Source organism: Podarcis liolepis, assembly GCF_965112155.1.
Source record: "Podarcis liolepis genome assembly, chromosome: W".
Taxonomy (NCBI): Eukaryota; Metazoa; Chordata; class Lepidosauria; order Squamata; family Lacertidae; genus Podarcis; species Podarcis liolepis.
This window is the reverse complement of record NC_139568.1, coordinates 15,114,175-15,134,837: the sequence shown is the minus strand read 5'-3', so window position 1 is coordinate 15,134,837 and position 20,663 is coordinate 15,114,175. Positions and strand designations below refer to the sequence as shown.

The 20,663-nt window shown below is 44.0% G+C and overlaps 1 protein-coding gene and 1 long non-coding RNA gene across 2 annotated transcripts in view; both read left to right on the top strand.

The window, feature by feature from the left end:
• The window catches only part of LOC310697820 (androgen receptor-like), a gene marked incomplete at its 3' end in the record, with an annotated part of 181,007 nt that extends 180,008 nt beyond the window's left edge, over positions 1-999 (top strand). Inside the window, exons 5-6 of the mRNA XM_083484448.1 lie at positions 204-332; positions 811-999. Of these exons, the coding sequence (XP_083340574.1) occupies positions 204-332; positions 811-999 (318 nt within the window). The remainder of the gene's footprint in view (positions 1-203; positions 333-810) is intronic.
• LOC310697712 overlaps positions 1-20,663 on the top strand; it is a 1,172,922-nt gene that overhangs the window by 1,007,350 nt on the left and 144,909 nt on the right. The gene's annotated exons all lie outside the window — the stretch shown is intronic.

The following is a 20,663-nucleotide window of genomic DNA, read 5'->3' as shown; positions in this document are numbered from 1 at the left end:
GCATTATTGTCAGGAGTGCATGCAGGAGCCAGACCCTGTGACTGGTAGGCTTTGCAGGACTGGGGCCTTCCTGAGTTTGGCCTGGAAAGGCAAGGTGTGGCTTGACAGAAGACTCATAGCACCCGGTGGCAAGGGCCGGGAGGGGTATATAAGACCAGTAGTTCCCTTTGGCTCTTTGCCACAGCAACATGCTACCCACCTAGCTGTGCTTCAGCTTCCTGACTCATGGTATCCTGACTCTTGGACCCTTGCCTATCCTGTTCCTGGAGGCAATGATTGACACCGGAGCCTCTGGGGTCTTCATGGACATCAGTTTCATTGAGAAGTACCAGGTACCATCTGTGGTAAAAGCAGCACCTGTTCCACTGGTGGGCCTGGACAGGACCCCCTTGCATTGGGACCCATAACCCATGAAACCTGCCCGCTGGCCATGTTGGTGGCACCCGGGCACCAGGAACTATTAACATTTGAGCTGGTCCAGACCCCACATTTTCTGGTGGTCCTTGGGAGCCTCTGGTTGGTCCGGCATGACCCCGCCATTTCCTGGGCGCAACGGATGCTGTGTTTTTCATCGTCTTTTTGCCACGACGTCTGTGCCCAGCCTCCCATGTTGCCTCCATTGCAGCTGGAACCCACGCAGTCCCACCGACCTGCCCCCAGTTCTTCCACTTTGCATGGGACTGCCCCAGACAGGACAGGGCCACCGGCCTAATCCCGGAGCAATACCAGGATTTGGCAGACGTATTGGAGAAGAAAGGGGCTGAGGTGTTGCCATCCCATTGCACTTACAATTGCCCAATTGACTTGCAGCCGGGAGCAAAGATTCCCTTCGGCCGCATTTATGCCTTGTCAGCTCCTGAGCTAGAGGCCTTTCGAGAGTATCTAGACGACAACCTTGCCAGGGGGTTCATTCGCCCCTCCACGTCCCCTGCTGGGGCCCCCATCTTCTTTGTTAAAAAGAAGGCAGGCTACGTCCATGTATGGACTACCGAAAGCTGAACCAGGTTACCATCAAGAATCGCTACCCCCTGCTGTTAATTCCTGAATTGTTTGAGAGGCTGCAGGGTGCGAAGGTTTTTACCAAGTTGGATCTATGCAACCTGATTCGGATCCGGGAGGGGGACGAATGGAAAACAGCGTTCCAAACCCGGTACGGCCATTTTGAGTACCGGGTCATGCCCTTTGGACTGTGCAATGCACCGGCCACATTCCAGCACTTTGTAAACGGTGATTTTAATGACTTACTGGACCAGTTTGTGGTCATGTACTTGGATGACATACTGATATATTCAACGTCCCCAGAGGAGCATCAGCAGCATGTGTGTCTGGTCCTGCAGTGTATTAGGCAGCACCGGTTGTATGCCAAGCTGGAAAATTGTGCGTTCCACCAGGAGTGCATGGAGTTCCTGGGTTAAATCATCTCTCCTGCAGGCCTCCAGATGAACCCCCGAAAGGTGCAGGACTAGAGTCCCCCCCAGGGATGTAAAAGGCATGCAACGGTTCATCGGGTTTGCCAACTTCTACCCCTGCTTCATCCAGGGGTTTCCACATGTGGTTGCCCCCATCTACACCCTGGTCCGGAAGGATGCCGTTTTCCAGTGGACACCGGCAGCACAAGAGGCCTTCGAGCTCCTGAAGGAGGCTTTTACCTCTGCCCCCATCCTGGCCCATCCAGACTCACAGCTCCCCTTTGTGCTTGAGGCAGATGCCTCGGACTGGGCGATAGGGGCCGTGCTGTCTCAAAGACAGGGCCCACAGCAGTTGCTTCACCCCTGTACTTTCTTCTCCTACCAGCTTACTTCTGGAGAGCGGAATTATGATATTTGGGACCGTGAACTCCTCGCCATTAAAGTGGCATTCGAGGAATGGCGTCACTTGCTGGAAGGGGCCCAGCACCCAGTTCAGGTCCTCATGGATCATCGGAACATCAAACATTTCCAAGCCATGAAATGCCTCAAGCCACGCCAAGCATGCTGGGCCCTGTTCTTCAAGCGCTTTAACTTCCAGGTCACCTATTGTCCCGGTGCCCAGAACGGGAAGGCCGACGCTCTCTCCTGGAGGGATTTGGGCTCCGAGGATGACGGTTCGGAGCCCACACCCATGTTGACCCCGACCAATTTCCTCCAGGGAACCTGGGAGCAGGACTTTCAGGCACAGGTTTGCCTAGCGGTGCACCAGGATCCGTTTGCCAAGGACCGGTTAGATACCATCCCAGTTCCTTCGGGACCGGGGGGTGCGCCGCTTGATGTCCGGGATGGGTGTGTGTACCATCGCAACTGGCTCTACATTCTGGAGCGGCATGAACTGCTGGACATGGGGGGTATGTGAAAACACTGCAGCTACTGTCCCGGGCCTTCTGGTAGCCAGGGGTTTGGTCGGACATTAAGAAATACGTGCAGTCCTGTGAGATTTACTCTCGGACCAAGGTGCAGTGACAGAGACCCCTGGGGCTCCTCCAGCCATTACCCACCCCCCACAGGCCATGGTCAACACTTTCTATGGACTTCGTCGTGGACCTGCCGGTGTCCAAGGAACAGTTGGTCATTCTGGTGATGGTGGATTCACTCACCAAGATGGCACACTTTATCCCAGTCCAAAGCCTCCCCACAATGCAACAGATGGCCCGTCTGTTTCTGGAACCCATATTCTGGCTACATGGGCTCCCGGCGCAGTGATCTCAGATAGGGGCCCCCAGTTCATGTCCCGGTTCTGGGTGGCCTTTCTCAAGGGACTTTGTATCAAAGGGCGATTTTCCTCCGTGTGTCACCCACAAACAGATGGCCAGACAGAAAGGGTTAATCAAGTTCTGGAACAATATCTTCACTGATTCCTGAGCTACCATCAGGACGACTGGTCGGATCTGCTGCCATTGGCCGAGTTTGCCTACAACAATGCCTGCCATGCTTCCATGGGACAGAGCCTTTTCTATGCCAACATCGGGTACCACCCACACCACCATCCCTGCACACCAGCAGCATCTCTCGTGCCTTCCGCCAATGACCGGGTCTCCCACATTCAGGAGACACAAGCTGACCTGGTATGGCACCTATAGAGAGCCAAGGCCAATTATAAGGCATAAGCTGACCGACGGCGTCAACAGGGGCCTGCGTTCCAGGTCGGGGACAAGGTCTGGCTGTCCTTGGAGCACTACCGCACCAGATCTCCCTTGGCTAAGCTGGACTACAAGTTCCAGGGACCTTTCCCCATCCTGCAGCAGATCAATCCAGTCGCCTACAAGTTGGAGCTTCCCCCCTCTCTGAAGATCCACCTGGTGTTTCACATATCCCAGCTCAAGCCCTGCCATGTGGACTATTTTCTGGGTCGCATCACCCCGCCCCCAGCCCCGGGCCAGGTTGATGGCCATGAGGAGTTCCAGGCTGCCCAGGTCCTGGACTCAAAGCAGCCCTGGTGGCAAATTCGACTATCTAATTGACTGGGTGGGCTATGGGCCCGAGGAAAAATCATGGGAACTGGCCGACTTCGTGCACGCACCTGTCAAGGTTCAGGCCTTTCACCGGAGGGTCCCAGACAAGCCTGAGCCTTGACCGGGGGTGGAACCCCGTTTTCCTATGGGGGGAGTACTGTCAGGAGTGTGTGCAGGAGCCAGGCCCTGTGACTGGTAGGGCCTTGCAGGACTGGGGCCTTCCTGAGTTTTGCCTGGAAGGGCAAGGCGTGGCCGCACAGGTGAGGCTTGACAGAAGACTCGTAGCACCTTGTGGCAAGGGCCGGGAGGGGTATATGAGACCAGCTCTTTGCCACAGCGACACGCTACCCACCTAGCTGTGCTTCGGCTTCCTGACTCCTCGTTTCCTGACCCTTGGACTCTCGGTTTCCTGATCCCTGGACTGCTGATTCCTGCTTCCCAACCTCTACCCTGGTCCCGACGTACCAAGCCGGGTCTCCGACTGTCCGTAACCCAGACTGTGACAATTATAGATCTAAAGGATTGCTTCTTCACCATACCTTTAGCCAGCCCTGATAGGGGAAAATTTGCCTTTATGGTACCGGTACTTAATAATGAACACCCTGTGAAGCAGTATCAGTGGAAGGTGTTGCCGCAAGGGATGCTGAATATTCCAACCTTATGCCAATATTTTTTAGATAAAGCCCTGCAACCTTTTCCGGAACGATATCCAGAATTTAAGGTTTATCATTACGTAGATGATATCCTTATAGCATCAAAGCGCTAATGGAATCCCAGATAGAGGAACTCTCCCAAATCCTAGGTTGGCAAGGATTGTTAATAGCCCCTGAAAAGATTCAGCACCAGCATCCCTATTCCCATCTGGGACATAAAGTTCTCTCCACCTATGCCGCTCCCATTCACCCCCAGCTAGAGTTTCCCCAGTCATTAACTCTGGTAGTTTTACAACAGATTTTAGGACACATTAACTGGATTCAGCTGTATTATAAGTTGCCCACAGTGCAGTCACAGCCCCTATTTGAGTTGTTGAAAGGAGCTAAAGCCCCCTCAGATGTCATTCCTATAACTGAAGACCACCACACATGTCTTGCTGGTCTTAATGCCTCCCTGGCAGAGCAATTTGTGGACTTACCCAATTACATGAGACCCTTACGTTTAGCAGTGTTGCAAACTCCACATACCCCAACAGCAGCTTTGTATGCAAGTATTTGGTTCTTTGCTTGCAACTCTGAGTTCAGCAAAGCCAAACAGGATCTATTGTCTTGATACACCTGTATAGGACATTTCACAGATACTCTGATGTCCTGAAACAGCTGCATCAACCATTCACAATCCATGAGTGAAAATGACAGGGCATTGAGTTCTGCTTCACAGGAATTTAGGATTACTGTTGTCTGCTTTTTGCACAACCAAACAGACAGTGGTTGTACATGTAGCACACTCCAGAAGTGCTTGTACCATCCATGGTGTCACTTCCAAAACTAGCATCTGCAAAGATTTCAAGACCTCCAGTCTTCTGACTGGTGAACCTCAGCCTGTAGTGCAAAGTCCCCTTCAGATAGCAGGCTATGCACTTCAGAGCTTTCCAATCCTGAACAGTAGGATTGTTGGCATGTCTGCTAAGCAGGTTAGTACTTACAGCTATGTCAGGTCTTGAACATCTAGCAATGAAATTTAGCTTGCCTAGAATGCATCTGTACAGTGTGGTGTCAGAAAATGCTTCAGCAGTACTATCTACCTGGTAACCTGTCACCATTGATGTGTCTGCTGGGTTTGCATCAACCAAATTCAGCCTGGTTAACACATCAGCAATTTTCTGTGTTTGGTGTACCAGAAAATTACCTGCTTGGTCCTTCTCCACCTGCACAGAAAGATAGTTGGATACCTCACCAAGATCCTTCATGTCAAAGTGCTCCTTCAGCTGAGCTAGGGTGCTTTGGTACAAAGCCTGATTCTTCCACTGACCTAGCCACTGTGATCCATGCGACGGTCACCTCCAGACTGGATTATTGTAACTCGCTCTACGTGGGGCTGCCCTTGAGACTGACCCAGAAACTCCAGCGGGTGCAGAATGCCGCGGCGAGACTCCTTATGGGGTCTTCGCTGCGAGAGCACATTCATCCGGTATTATACCAGCTGCACTGGCTCCCGGTGGAGTACAGGATCAGGTTTAAGGTGCTGGTTTTAACCTTTAAAGCCCTATACGGCCTAGGACCCTCGTACCTACGGGACCGCCTCTCCTGGTATGCCCCACAGAGAAACCTACGGTCTGCAAATAATAACATCCTCAAGGTCCCAGGCCTCAGAGAGGTTAGGCTGGCCTCAACTAGAGCCAGGGCCTTCTCGGCTGCGGCTCCAAACTGGTGGAATGCTCTGTCACAAGAGACTAGGGCCCTGCGGGACCTGACATCTTTCCGCAGGGCCTGCAAGACAGAGTTGTTCCGCCAGGCTTTTGGTCAGGGCGCAGCCTGACTCCCTCCTCTGGCAACCTGCACAGAATTTTGTTTAATCGGTTGCCATCAATTTGATTTTAACTAATTTTTATAATGAAATATTTTTAGAATGTGTTATTATTTGATTGTTTATTTGATTGTTGTTAGCCGCCCTGAGCCCGGCTTTGGCTGGGGAGGGCGGGATATAAATAAAAATTATTATTATTATTATTATTATTATTATTCCAAAACAGAAGATCATCAACAAAACATAAACAAAAGAGATTGTTTTGCCCCGCCCCCCTTGACAAACACACATGGATCAGCTTTGCCTTGGTGAAAACCTAGAGAAAGCAATGTCTCAGTGAGTTTTGTGTTCCAACACCTGGCACTCTGCTTGAGACCATATAGGGATTTCCGTAGACTACAGACCATTCCCTTCTGTATCTGCACTCCATCAGGTGGAAGCATATACAGCTCCTCCCCCGAAACCCCGTACAAAAAAGCTGTGTTCACATCGTGATGAGAAACGTGCAGTTTCTCCTCTGCAGCAATCTTGAGCATTAGCCTAATGCTCTCATACTTGACGGTGGGCAAGTAGGTCTCGTAGTAATCCTGTCCTGGTACCTGTGAAAAACCTCTGGCGACCAATCTGGCTTTGTGCCTGACAACCTTGCCAGTCTCGTCTGTCTTGGCCTTGAAGACCCATTTGCTGCCAACCAGTCTCATTCCTGGGACTACTGGGACTAGCTCCCAGGTTTGGTTCCTATCCAAGGAATCAACTTCAGCCTTCATGGCATTAAGCCATGGCTCAGCATCTTTAGAGGTCAACTCCTGGAACTTTTTGAAGCTTCAAGGTTCCCACACCTTCTCTGAGCTACTAAGAACAGCAGTTGCTGTCTTAGCAAACTCATCAGCAAATCTCTTTGGAGGTTTGCCTTTTGTGGCCTTTTCAGAACTGCGTACTAGACGCAAGTCTTCTGGACTCATCTCCTCCTTCTTAGGAGAAAACTGGCCAATGGTAAACAGTGGTTCTTCCAGTTCAGTGTCAGACGCATCAGGTGGTCTGAATGAGGCCTTTGCGCTATTGTAGTCTGCTGTGTCATCACTGTCGCTGACAACAGCAGCAGTGCTGCCCACTGAGCTGGAATCCGAACTCTGATCATCATCCTCAGCTTCCTCTTCTACCTCATCATCATCATCATCATCCTTCTCTGAGTGACTCTGGAAAATTCCCACATTTCCCCCCCACTTATGATTCTATTCAACACTCTTTGTGAACCTAATGGAGTCAGTCATGAATACCCTGTATGCATCTTTTTCGTACCCCATGAATAAACCATGTGCCCCACGCTTCCCAAGCTTGCTGCTCTGTGGTGTGTGGACCCACATGTCAGAACCAAAGATTCTCATGTGCTTGACATAAGGTTTCTTACCAAACATCTTCTCATAGGGAGTACAACCAATAGGTGATGACAGTCTCCTGTTATAGGAATAAAGGAAACACAATAAAGCTTCAGCCCAATACTTCTCAGGGAGATTGGCATCATGCAACAAGGTTTTTAGGTCTCGCAGCAAAGTTTCGTTTTCTCGCTCACAAAGTCCATTCTCCCATGGTGATCTGGGACTTGAGAGGCCATGCTGGATTCCCTTCTCAGTCAGGAAAGCCTCAAACTGCTGAGAAGTTCCAGAGGATAAAAAGATCCTACTAAAGGGTCTAATTACAAGACAAGAAGTGGAATATGCAATAAACGCAATGCAACTTGGCAAGGCCCCAGGACCAGATGGTTTATCAGCAAATTATTCTAAGACATTGAAAGATTGGCTTATTCAACCATTGGTAGAAGTATGCAGTTTGATTCTAGGAGGGGGCAGAGCACCTGAAACCTGGAAGGAAGCTTATATTACTCTGATTCCCAAACAAGATCAAGATAGATCCAATGTCAAGAACTACAGACCAATCTCCCTACTTAATGTGGATAATTTTTTTGTGAATATACTGGCTAACAGGCTAAAGAAGGATCTGTCTGAATAAGGACCAGGCAGGATTTCTACCTGGAAGACATATGAAAGATAATGTCAGGAATGTTGTGGATATTTTGGAAAAGTTGGAAGTAAGAAAGAACTGTAAAGCAATGTTAATGTTTATTGATGCAGAGAAAGCCTTTGACAATGTATCTTGGAGTTTTATGTTATACAATTTAGGGAGTATGGGGGTTGGTCAAGATTACTTAAATGGTATTAAGGCGATCTATTATGAACAAAAAGCTAAAATTATTGTAAATAATGTGGTATCGGAGGAAATTGGAATTGAAAAGGGAACCAGGCAAGGGTGCCCACTTTCCCCTCTGCTGTTTATTTTGGTTCTTGAGGTCTTGCTAAGTATGATAAGAAAAAATGAACAAATTAAAGGTATTACAGTAGGATCCAAACAATATAAATTAAAAGCCTTTGTGGATGATTTAGTACTGACATTACAAGATCCAGACTCCAGTGCAGTAAAAGCACTGGAGTTGATACAGGAATTCGGACAGATAGCGGGATTTAAATTAAATAAGAGCAAAACTCAAAGCATTAGAGAAAAATCTGGACAATGATGAAAGAAAATTATTACAAGAAAAGACGGGCCTAGATTTTGTGAAAAAAGTTAAGTATTTGGGAGTGAACCTATCTGGGAAAAATCTGAATTTATATAAAGATAACTATGAGAAACTATGGAATGAAATTAAGAGAGATCTAGAGATATGGTCAAACTTAAAATTGTCATTAATGGGCCGGATTTCGGTGGTTAAGATGAATGTGCTGCCAAAGATGTTATTTCTGTTTCAAGCCCTCCCAATTATAGATAATGTGAAATGTTTTAAAGAATGGCAGAAAGCTCTATCTAGATTTATCTGGCAGGGGGGAAAACCTAGAATTAAATATAAACTACTTATGGATTCTAAAGAAAGAGGGGGATTTTCCCTGCCAGACTTAAAAATCTATTTTGAAGTGGCTGCGCTTTGTTGGATTAAGGAATGGATACAACTAGAAGATACCAATTTTCTAGATTTGGAGGGATTTGACAATGTGTTTGGATGGCACGCATATTTATGTTATGACAAAGTAAAGGCCCATAATGCTTTCAAAAACCATGTAATAAGGAAATCTCTGTATAATGTATGGGTGAAATATAAAGATCTCTTAGAAAGAAAGACACCCAGATGGCTCTCCCCAATGGAGATGAAGGCCCAGAAAAGGTTAAATATAGAATCATAGAATCATAGAATCATAGAGTTGGAAGAGACCACAAGGGCCATCGAGTCCAACCCCCTGCCAAGCAGGAAACACCATCAGAGCACTCCTGACATATGGTTGTCAAGCCTCTGCTTAAAGACCTCCAAAGAAGGAGACTCCATATGGATATCAAGTGGTTGAGATACTAAGATTTGTTATTGGAGGACAAAGAAGGTTATAAATTAAAACCATTTGATCAAATTAAAGATAAGATAAATTGGTTACATTAACACTAGATTAATGAATTGTATAAACTGGATAAGAAAAATGGTTTTGCTTCAGAAAAATCTAAGTTGGAAACGGAGCTGTTGGATTCTAAAGTAAAAAAATTGTCTAAAATGTATAATTTATTGTTGGAATGGCATACAAAGGATGAACAAGTTAAATCAGTGATGATAGATTGGGCAAGAGATGTGGGATGTAACATAATGTTTGAAGACTGGGAAAGATTGTGGGGGGGAAAGGGTCAAGTTCACTGCATGTATGGTGTTAAAGGACAATATAATGAAAATGATGTATAGATGGTATTTGACTCCTGTAAAATTAGCAGATTTATCATAACAGTGATAATCTATGTTGGAAATGTAAAGAAAAAGAGGGTACTTTTTATCACATGTGGTGGACCTGCCCAAGGTGAAAGACTTCTGGGAGAAGATTTATAATGAATTGAAAAAAAATGTTGAAATATACATTTATTAAGAAACCAGAGGCCTTTCTGCTTGGGATAACAGGTTTGGAATTGCCCAAAAAAGATGTTAAATTGTTTTTGTATGCCACAACTGCAGCAAGAATTTTGTTAGCGAAGAATTGGAAAACACAAGAAATACCAACTGTGGAAGATTGGCAGATGAACATGATGGATTTTTTGGAGCTACCCGACTTGACTGGAAGAGTCCGTGACCAGAAGGAGGAGGACCACCAGGAAGACTGGAGGAAATTTAAAGACTATTTAGCTAAATATGTTAAGATAAACTAATTGAAAAAGCTTGCAAATACCAGATAGGCTTAGGAATTAAATAAGTAATGTGATAAATTAATATGTTGAAATGCCAAATGGGAACGAAAGAATGATGTTAAGTGATTAAGTTAACTTTATGAGAATATTGGTTTTGGAAACCGTTAAAACAATATACACTGAAATTCAACCAGGGGGATACGAGGAAATCACTTAAGAATGTCAATAAAATTGGTTTAATTAAGGTTAGGATTTATGTATGTATGTTTGTTTGTTTGTTTAAAATTTGTTGGAAAACCAATAATTTTTTTTGAAAAAAACAAACAAACTGCTGAGAAGTGAATTCACCGCCTCGATCAGAAAACAAACAGCCAATGCGTTTGTTGTGAGCATTCTCCAACCAAGCACAGAACGCCTTGAACTTAGGAAACGCTTCTGACTTCTACTGGAGCATAAACACATGAATGTACCTGGAAAAAGAATCAATTAAAACCATGAAGTACCTTGCTCCACCCAAAGAGGGCGCAAGTGGACCAACCAGGTCTGCATGGAGTAGCTGATAGGATTTGGAAGCCTGTCTGCTAGACACCTTGCCTTTCGGAGCAACCTTCACCTTGTTCTCTGCACAAGATACACATTTCATGTGAAACTTACAGGGCTTGATGCTCAAACCCTGAACCAACCCAGGCATCTTGGCCAGTGGCTGCCAAGACATGTGACCAAATTTTGGTGCACCTCGTGAATACAGCCTGCATGAAGAACTTTGTTAGTTTGTGCAACACAACAAGATTCAACATTAGACACATCAACAGCATTGTCATCATAAGTTATCAAGAACAAGCCATCTATAAACTTTGCATGCAAAATATCCTCTTTGCGCTTCCTGATGACACAGATGCTCTTCTTGAAGGAAATCTCAAAGCCTCGCCCAGTCAGCTGTGGGACGCTGAGCAAATTGTCTGCAGAATCTGGAACAAAAAGTACTTCGCTGATGGTTGTGTGCAGACTTACCAGTTTCACTGTCCTGATTCCTGCAATTCTCAACGTCTTTCCATCAGTCTGTTGGAGCTTTCCATCTTGAGGCATGAAGGAAACAAACAAGTGCCGATCCTTCGTAATGTGCCTCGTGGCTCCATAATCCACAATACAGTGGTACCTTGGGTTAAGTACTTCATTCGTTCCGGAGATCCGTACTTAACCTGAAACTGTTCTTAACCTGAAGCACCACTTTAGCTAATGGGGCCTCCTGCTGCTGCCGCACCGCCGGAGCACGATTTCTGTTCTCATCCTGAAGCAAAGTTCTTAACCTGAAGCACTATTTCTGGGTTAGCGGAGTCTGTAACCTGAAGCGTATGTAACCCGAGGTACCACTGTAAATCTGCCTTTGTCCTTTGGAGAAGCAGTGCCAGCAAACAAAGCCTTGTTTTTCACTGGCCTGGGTTTCTGCTTGCCCCCCCTGCTCCTGGCCATCTGCAGGCTTCTGTCTCTGTTTACCTTTCGCCTTCCCGGCCTCTGCGAAGATGACCTTGATTCTCACAGGAAACAGAGCTCTCAGCTGACTCTGCAGCTCCCCCTGGTGGCTGGAATGCTGTCTGGGATGATGTCACAGTCAGCTCCCCCTGCAGCTTGCAACTGGCGCCCTGTGATCACGCGCAATCTGGGAAACAGGGCCTCCGACACAGTCAAACTCTGTGCTGGAAAGGCTGCCAGATGGGCTACTTTCAAAGCATTCCACATCTGACTTGCTGTCGTGTTGCCAGCCAATGTTGCAATTTCCTCCAGAGAGACGGACAAGACGATCACGTCTATGGCCCTTGAATCATCGGCCCTCCATCTATCTCTCAGAGGAACAGGAGGGGCTTCAGAAACAGTGTGCCACACTCCAAACTGTCTCATCTGGCCCTCGCAGTACCTTGCCCAAGTCTGATAGTTGTGGCCATTAAGCTTTGGGCACGGAACCCCATCTGAGGCTTGTAAAAGCTCCATTTCAGCTCTTTACTTCAGCCGTGAGCCTTATTCCCTTCAAAGGCTCCTTATCTTTGGCAGGTCGTAAATCAGACATAGCTTGCTTATCTCTGCCTTCCTAATTAAATTACTTGGCTTGGACTTCAAAGACTCTCTGCCGCGGCACAGAAAATCCTCACTTTTCTCCACATACCTCTGGATCTCGCAGTCTTCACAGATCATAAACCAAGAAATAGAATGGAAATTAAGAATGATGAGACAAAGGAATTTTGAATCTGCAAACAAATGTGGAAAACTCCTAGCTTGGCAGCTTAAAAAGAGACAGAAACAAAGCACCATCACAAACATTGTATCAGAAGGAAAGTCTGGAGAACCCTACGGAGATAAGAAGATGCTTTCAGAAATATTATAAACAACTGTATAAAAATGGCAAAGAAGATAAGGATAAAATTGAGCAATTTATTAAAACTAATGAACTGCAAAAAAATCCCAAAAATAAAAGGATCCTACTAAATGGATTAATTACATGACAGGAGGCTGATAATGCAATAAACCAGATGCAACTTGGCAAAGCCCCGGGACCAGATGGATTATCAGCAAAGTACTATAAGACTATGAAAGATTGGTTTATTCAGCCATTGGTAGAAGTTTGCAGCAAGATAATAAGAGGGGACAAAGCACCCGAAACCTGGAAGGAAGCCTTTATAACCCTGATACCAAAACAAGATCAAGATAGATCCAATGTAAAAAACTATAGACCAATCTCATTACTTAATGTGGATTACAAATTTTTTGCCAGTAGGTTGAAAAAGGTATTGTCAGATTATATCCACAAGGACCAGGCAGGAAGACATATGAAAGATAACATTAGGAATATAATCGACATTTTGGAAAGGTTGGAAGTTAAAAAAAACTGTAAAACAATGTTAATCTTTATTGATGTGGAGAAGGCCTTTGATAATGTGTCTTGGAGATTTATGATACAAAATTTAGAAAGTATTGGGGTTGGACAGGACTTTTTAAATGGTATTAATGCGATCTATCACAAACAAAAAGCAAAAATCATAATTAATAATGTGGTGTCAGAGGAAATTAGAATTGAGAAGGGTACCAGACAAGGGTGCCCACTTTCCCCTGTGCTATTTATATTGGTTCAGGAGGTTTTGTTAAGTATGCTAAGGAAGGAGGCTCAAGTTAAAGGTATAACAGTAGGATCTAAACAATATAAATTAAAAGCCTTTGCTGAGGATTTGGTGTTAACACTTCAAGACCCAGACTCCAGTGCAGTAAAAGCACTGGAATTGATACAGGAGTTCGGACAGGTAACAGGATTTAAGTTAAACAAGAGCAAAACCAAAGTATTGGAGAAAAATCTGGATAACGAAGAGAGGAAAACTCTTCAAGAAAAAACGGGCCTAGTTTTTGTGAAAAATGTTAAATATCTGGGGGTAAATTTGTTGGTGAAAAATTTGAATTTATATAAGGACAACTATGTGAAATTATGGAATGAAACCAAGAGAGATCTTGAGAGTTGGTCAAATTTAAAATTGTCATTAATGGGCCGAATATCTGTGGTCAAGATGAATGTATTGCCAAATATGTTTTTTTTGTTCCAAGCCCTACCGATTATTGAAGAGTGGCAGAAAGCTTTGTCTAAATTTATCTGGCAGGGAAAAAAACACAGAATGAAATATAAATTATTAACAGACTCAAAAGCAAAAAGGGGATTTTCCTTGCCGGATTTGAAGATATATTTTGAAGCCGCAGCCCTTTGTTGTGTTAAGGAATAGATCCAACTAGACAGTGCTGATGTTCTTGATTTGGAGGGGTTTGACAAAGTATTTGGCTGGCATGCTTACTTATGGTATGATAAGATAAAGGCCCATAAAAGTTTTAAACATCATGTAATTAGAAAATCTCTATATAATGTCTGGATAAAATATAAAGATTTATTAGAAAGGAAAACACCCAGATGGCTTTTGCCAATGGAAGCAAAGGCCCAGAAAAAGTTAAATATGGAGAGCAAATGGTTGAGATACTCTGATTTATTGTTGGAAGATAATGAAGGATTTAAATTAAGACCATTTGACCAAATCAAAGATAAATTAGATTGGTTACAATATTACCAGATCAATGAATTGTACAAGCTTGATAAGAAAAATGGTTTTGCATCGGGGAAAAACAAATTGGAAATGGAGTTGTTAGATACTAATGTCAAAAACTTATATAAAATGTACAATCTACTGTTGGAGTGGCATACAAAGGATTAACAAGTTAAATCTGTCATGATATATTGGGCAAGAAATGTTGGACACAATATAATGTTTGAAGATTGGGAAAGGTTGTGGAAGAAAGGGGTTAAGTGTACGATGCTGAAGGAAAATATTATGAAAATGATAATGTGTTGTGGTGTGTCGAAGTGCTAGGTGTGGCCATCGCCTATGCCTTCAATTTTTTAGGGGTATTCCGTTAAAGGAATCTGGGGGTCGTGTATCCGTCCGATGCCTGCTTGGCGGGAGGCCTTGGCACGACCCTCGGTGACAACAGGGGTGAGCCTAGAGTCGGATCAGCATCGACAGGCTCCACCTACTGGTTGAATAACCCATCGTCCAATGCCTAAGCCAATACCTTTTCCATTGCTGTAACCAATAAAGTTGTGGCCTTTTCTTGCCCATTAACCATATAACACGTGTCCTTGTGTCTTTATTTCACCACACGGGGGTCGGGTCCTCGAACCACAAAGACTCTCCTCCCTGAAAGAGAGGGGAGGGGTTGTGGTCGGGAGCCCGAGCTCCGCCTAGCAGGGGGCGTAGCCCCCTGCCTTCAGCTCACCTGGCTGGCGCTCACGCCCCCTCGGTGGGCCACCCAACCAGGTGCCGCCGAGGGGGCGTGTTCAGCAGCTTTTGCTGCAGCGACAGCCTCTCCCCGGCCTCATTCTCCGTCGTCGCCTCTTCGGGAAGTCACCCACCCTCCACTCCCTTTTAGTCAGGGCTTAGGTTTTTGGCCTTGCTATGGACCTTAGGTTGGTCGCCCCGGTTGCCTGGGGGGCCTGGTAGGAGTTTTTCCACTTGGCACTAGGCTATTTGGTTTTTTCGCCTACCTCGTAGCAATCGTCACAACTTTTTGCGGTATTGGTGGGTAGGTTAGGCATTGGAATAATGTGTTGTGGTGTGTCGAAGTGCTAGGTGTGGCCATCGCCTATGCCTTCAATTTTTTAGGGGTATTCCGTTAAAGGAATCTGGGGGTCGTGTATCCGTCCGATGCCTGCTTGGCGGGAGGCCTTGGCACGACCCTCGGTGACAACAGGGGTGAGCCTAGAGTCGGATCAGCATCGACAGGCTCCACCTACTGGTTGAATAACCCATCGTCCAATGCCTAAGCCAATACCTTTTCCATTGCTGTAACCAATAAAGTTGTGGCCTTTTCTTGCCCATTAACCATATAACACGTGTCCTTGTGTCTTTATTTCACCACACGGGGGTCGGGTCCTCGAACCACAATGGAAGCAAAGGCCCAGAAAAAGTTAAATATGGAGAGCAAATGGTTGAGATACTCTGATTTATTGTTGGAAGATAATGAAGGATTTAAATTAAGACCATTTGACCAAATCAAAGATAAATTAGATTGGTTACAATATTACCAGATCAATGAATTGTACAAGCTTGATAAGAAAAATGGTTTTGCATCGGGGAAAAACAAATTGGAAATGGAGTTGTTAGATACTAATGTCAAAAACTTATATAAAATGTACAATCTACTGTTGGAGTGGCATACAAAGGATTAACAAGTTAAATCTGTCATGATATATTGGGCAAGAAATGTTGGACACAATATAATGTTTGAAGATTGGGAAAGGTTGTGGAAGAAAGGGGTTAAGTGTACGATGCTGAAGGAAAATATTATGAAAATGATGTATAGATGGTACTTAGCCCCTGTAAAACTAGCAAAGATCTACCATACGATTGATAATTTATGTTGGAAATGTAAAGAAAAAGAAGGTACCTTTTACCATATGTGGTAGACGTGTCCAAAGGTGAAAGACTTCTGGGAAAAGATATATAATGAGCTGAAAAAAATGTTGAAATATACATTTATTAAGAAACCAGAAGCCTTTCTACTTGGAATAATAGGTTTGGAACTGCCCCCAAAAGATGATAGATTATTTTTGGTATGCCACAACTGCAGCAATAATTTTGTTATTCAAAAACTGGAAGCTACAAGAAATACCAACTGTGGAGGAATGGCAGATTAAGATGATGGACTTTTTGGAGCTGGCTGACCTGACTGGAAGAATCCGCGATCAGAAGGAGGAGGAGGAACAAGAAGAATGGAAGAAATTTAAGAACTATTTGGCTATATATTCAAACATAATTTAAGTAGAACTACGTGTAAGTACCAAATTGGCCTAGGAGTAAAATAGATTGATTGTATAACACTATGGATTGAGAACATTATGAAAAGAAAGAAAGATGTTAATGGAATAAGTTAATTTTATTTGAAAGTGGATATTGGAAAACTGCTAAAATGAGTTTTATGGAAACACAGGGGGGATCTGAGGAAGTCACTTAACAATGTTATCTAAATTTGGATTTTAACAGTTATGTTTGTCTATTGTATTGTTTTTCTTTTGTGTTTATTACAAATTTGGAAAACCAATAAAAAAATTTGGGGGGGGGGGGAGAATGCGGCAGCTAGACTGGTGACTGGGAGCGGCCACCGAGACCACATAACACTGGTCTTGAAAGACCTATATTGGCTCCCAGTACGTTTCTGAGCACAATTCAAAGTGTTGATGCTGACCTTTAAAACCCTAAACGGCCTCGGTCCAGTATATCTGAAGAAGCATCTCCACCCCCATCTTTCTATCCAGACACTGAGGTCCAACGCCAAGGGCCTTCTGGTGGTACCCTCACTGCAAGAAGCCAAGTTACAGGGAACCAGGCAGAAGGCCTTCTCGGTAGTGGCACCCGCCCTGTGGAACGCCCTCCCATCAAATGTCAAAGAGATAAACAACTACCTAACATTTAGAAGACATCTGAAGGCAGGGAAGTTTTAATGTGTGACACTTTGATGTATTTTAAATCTTTGTTGGAAGCCGCCCAGAGTGGCTGGGGAAACCCAGCCAGATGGGCGGGGTACAAATAATAAATTGTTATTGTTATTGTTATTGTTATTGTTATTGTTATTGTTATGAGTGTCCAATTTGGCTTCCTTCAGTCACTTGCCTTTAACTAGTGTTGCATAAGAAGAGCAAGAAACCTGAGGCCAGCAACAACTGAAGCATCTCCTTTTGGGAAAGCTTGGTAGTCCCTGTTCTGGAGCCATCATTAGACACTCACAACTGTACTCAACACAGATTTATGCATGTTTAAGGAGACCCAACAAGGACACCCGGTCCCAGGGAAATGAGCAGGGATGCACTTGGGCTGTCCCCTGGTGAATGGCATCTTTTTCATAAAAAAAATATTTACTTCCTCTGCAAAGACAGAGCTGCTTGTGAGCCAGAGACCACCCCATCTCGCAGGGTGTCCTAAAATTGCATCTGTCACTACTCATGAATCAGAAAGAGATGGGGGATTTCTAACTCATTATTTATGATTAATTTGGCTTTTTTGTTGTTGTTTAGTCGTTTAGTCGTGTCTGACTCTTTGTGACCCCATGGACCAGAGCACGCCAGGCACTCCTGTCTTCTTTGTTCTTATAGATTGCTTTTATTCCCCTTCCAAATATTTCCTCTGCTCCCATTGCTTCTATAGTTCTTTCCATAAATTACCATGAAACATTATCAAGCACTTTTTCGGCATCTATGAACATCAAAGCCGCTTGCTTATCTGGTCTCATCTCTAAATATTCTATAATATTGATCATTATTCTCATGTTGTTACTCATCTGTCTTCCTGGTAAAAACCCTGCTTGGTCTTCATTGATAAAGTCAATATTTTTTAAATCTATTTGCCATCACATCTGCAAATAATTTGTAATCATTGTTCAGGAGTGATACTGATGATTGTTTTGTATCTGAGAAGTGCATGAATTCTTTCTCATTTGGGTGTTTAAATCTCCAGACATCCTGTAAGTTAAGGTTCTCCACCAGTTGAAAGAAGGTCAGTGGTAGTCTTATTTCTTTTGATTCTTTCTCTCTAACTGTTCTATTTAATTCTAATGAGGTTACCCCATTAAAGTCGCCTAATAGTACTATCTTTTCATTGCTATAGTTCAGCATTCTTTCCTTCAATATTTTATAAAATTCTGCCTTTCTTTCATTTGGAGCGTAGATTCCTATTATAATCATTTTCTCTCTTTCATATGTTATCTGAACTCCTATAATTCTACCTTCTTCATCCTTAAATAATAATTTCGGATCTAATTTTGAATCGGCATAGATTACCATTCCTCTTTTTTTGGATATGTCTGACGAGATAAAATTTGTACCTAATTTTTTATTGATCAGAACCCTTTTATGTTTCCTGGCAACATGAGTTTCTTCTAAACAGGTAATGTTCCATTTCTTTTTCTTTGAAGTCTCTCAGCCCCATTCACCTCACAGAGTGTTTGTTGTGGGGGAGGAAGGTAAAGGAGAATGTTAGCTGCTTTGAGACTCCTTAGGGGAGTGATAAAGCGGGATATCAAATCCAAACTCTTCTTCTTCTTCTTCTTCTTTTCCCTTAGTATGTACTCTATTCTATTTCTTTTTGACTTATTATTCAAACCATTTACATTCCATGAAATGTTTTAAATCCATAATTATTTTTTTCTATAAACTCTTCATATACACAACAATGTAAATACGCCAATAAAAAAATCTCTTTCTATTCTACTTCTATATTTCTCCTTTCTATTTCTTCCTAATCCCTTCTAGGATCTTCTTTTTATTTCTCTATTTCCTGCACACTTTCCCCTCCCAGCGCCTTCCAGTACTTCCTCCAGAACTTATTCGCCTCCTCCACTGACCTAAATCGCTTTCTTCTCTCCTTAAATGTGAATGATATCCCCTCAGGGAATTATATATTAATAATAATAATAATAATAATAATAATAATAATAATAATAATAATAATAATAATAATTTATTTATACCCCACCCATCTGGCTGGGTTTCCCCAGCCACTCTGGGCAGCTTCCAACAAAATATTAAAATACAGTAGTCCATCAAACATTAAAAGCTTCCATAAACAGGGCTGCCTTCAGAGGTCTTCTAAAGGTTTGGTAGTTGTTGTGCTCTTTGACATCTGGTGGGAGGGCATTCCACAGGGCGGGTGCCACTACTGAGAAGGCCCTCTGCCTGGTTCTCTGTAACTTGGCTTCTTGCAGTGAGGGAACCGCCAGAAGGCCCTCGGCGTTGGACCCCAGTGTCTGGACAGAACGATGGAGGTGGAGACACTCCTTCAGGTATACTGGACCAAGGCCGTTTAGGGCTTTAAAGGTCAGCACTAACACTTTGAATTGTGCTCAGAAACATACTGAGAGCCAATATAGGTTTTCAAGACCGGTGTTATGTGGTCTTGGCGGCCGCTCCCAGTCACCAGTCTAGCTGCCGCATTCTGGATTAGTTGTAGTTTCCGGGTCACCTTCAAAGTTAGCCCCACATAGAGTGCATCACAGTAGTCAAAGCGAGAGATAACCAGAGCATGCACCACTCTGGTGGGCAGAGAGGGTCTCAGCCTGCGTACCAGATGGTGCTGGTAAACAGCTGTCCTGGACACTGAATTGACCTGCTCCTCCATGGAAAGCTGTGAGTCCAGAATGACTCCCAGGCTGCACATCTGGTCCTTCAGGGGCACAGTTACCCCATTCAGGACCAGGGAGTCCTCCACACCTGCCCGCCTCCTGTCCCCCAAAAACAGTACTTCTGTCTTGTCAGGATCCAACCTAAATCTGTTAGCCGCCATCTATTCCCATCTATACACAATAGAATTGTTTCTCAGCGCATCTGCTAGTACTTTATAGTTGTTTCTTTACTTCAACAATCTTGCTGGTATTTCTTTCAGTATGATAATATTCTTTTCTAAGATTCTCAGGTTGTTGTTGTTTTTTGCTTTTTTGCAGAATCTTGTCTTTAAGTAATCTGGAATTTTAAAATACCAGACAGTCCCCCGGCCACTTATTGGCCTTAGCACGATTTGATTTAACCCTCAATGCTTTGTCTATGTCCAGCGCAATGTCATCTTCTTGAAGCCCTAACCAGTTTGCCAGATTTTTTACAATCTTCTCTTCAATATTTTCCTCCTGGTGTTCTGGTAGACCCCTAAAATGCAATGTCATCTCTCGGTGGTGCATTTCCAAGCTCCTGCACAGATTTGTCCAACTCTTTACTTTTAACAGTCAGGTCTTTAATTTGACCTGAGAGATCTATTAGTAGTTTGGAGTTTTGTTCTATTTTCTTCCCCATTGCGTCTAATTTTTCATCCAGAGCTTTAATGTTGTCGCTTAAGTCTTTTCGCATTCCTAATATCAATTCTTTAATGTCAGCATTTGGGTCTACCTCTGCTATTGATTTTCTTCTAACTTGTGTTCCAGAGGCAGATGTCAGTCCTATTGTGGCTTGTAATTTTTTTTTTTGTAGTCATTTTGAGTTCCTTATTGATTCTTTTTATCTTTGCCACATATGTTC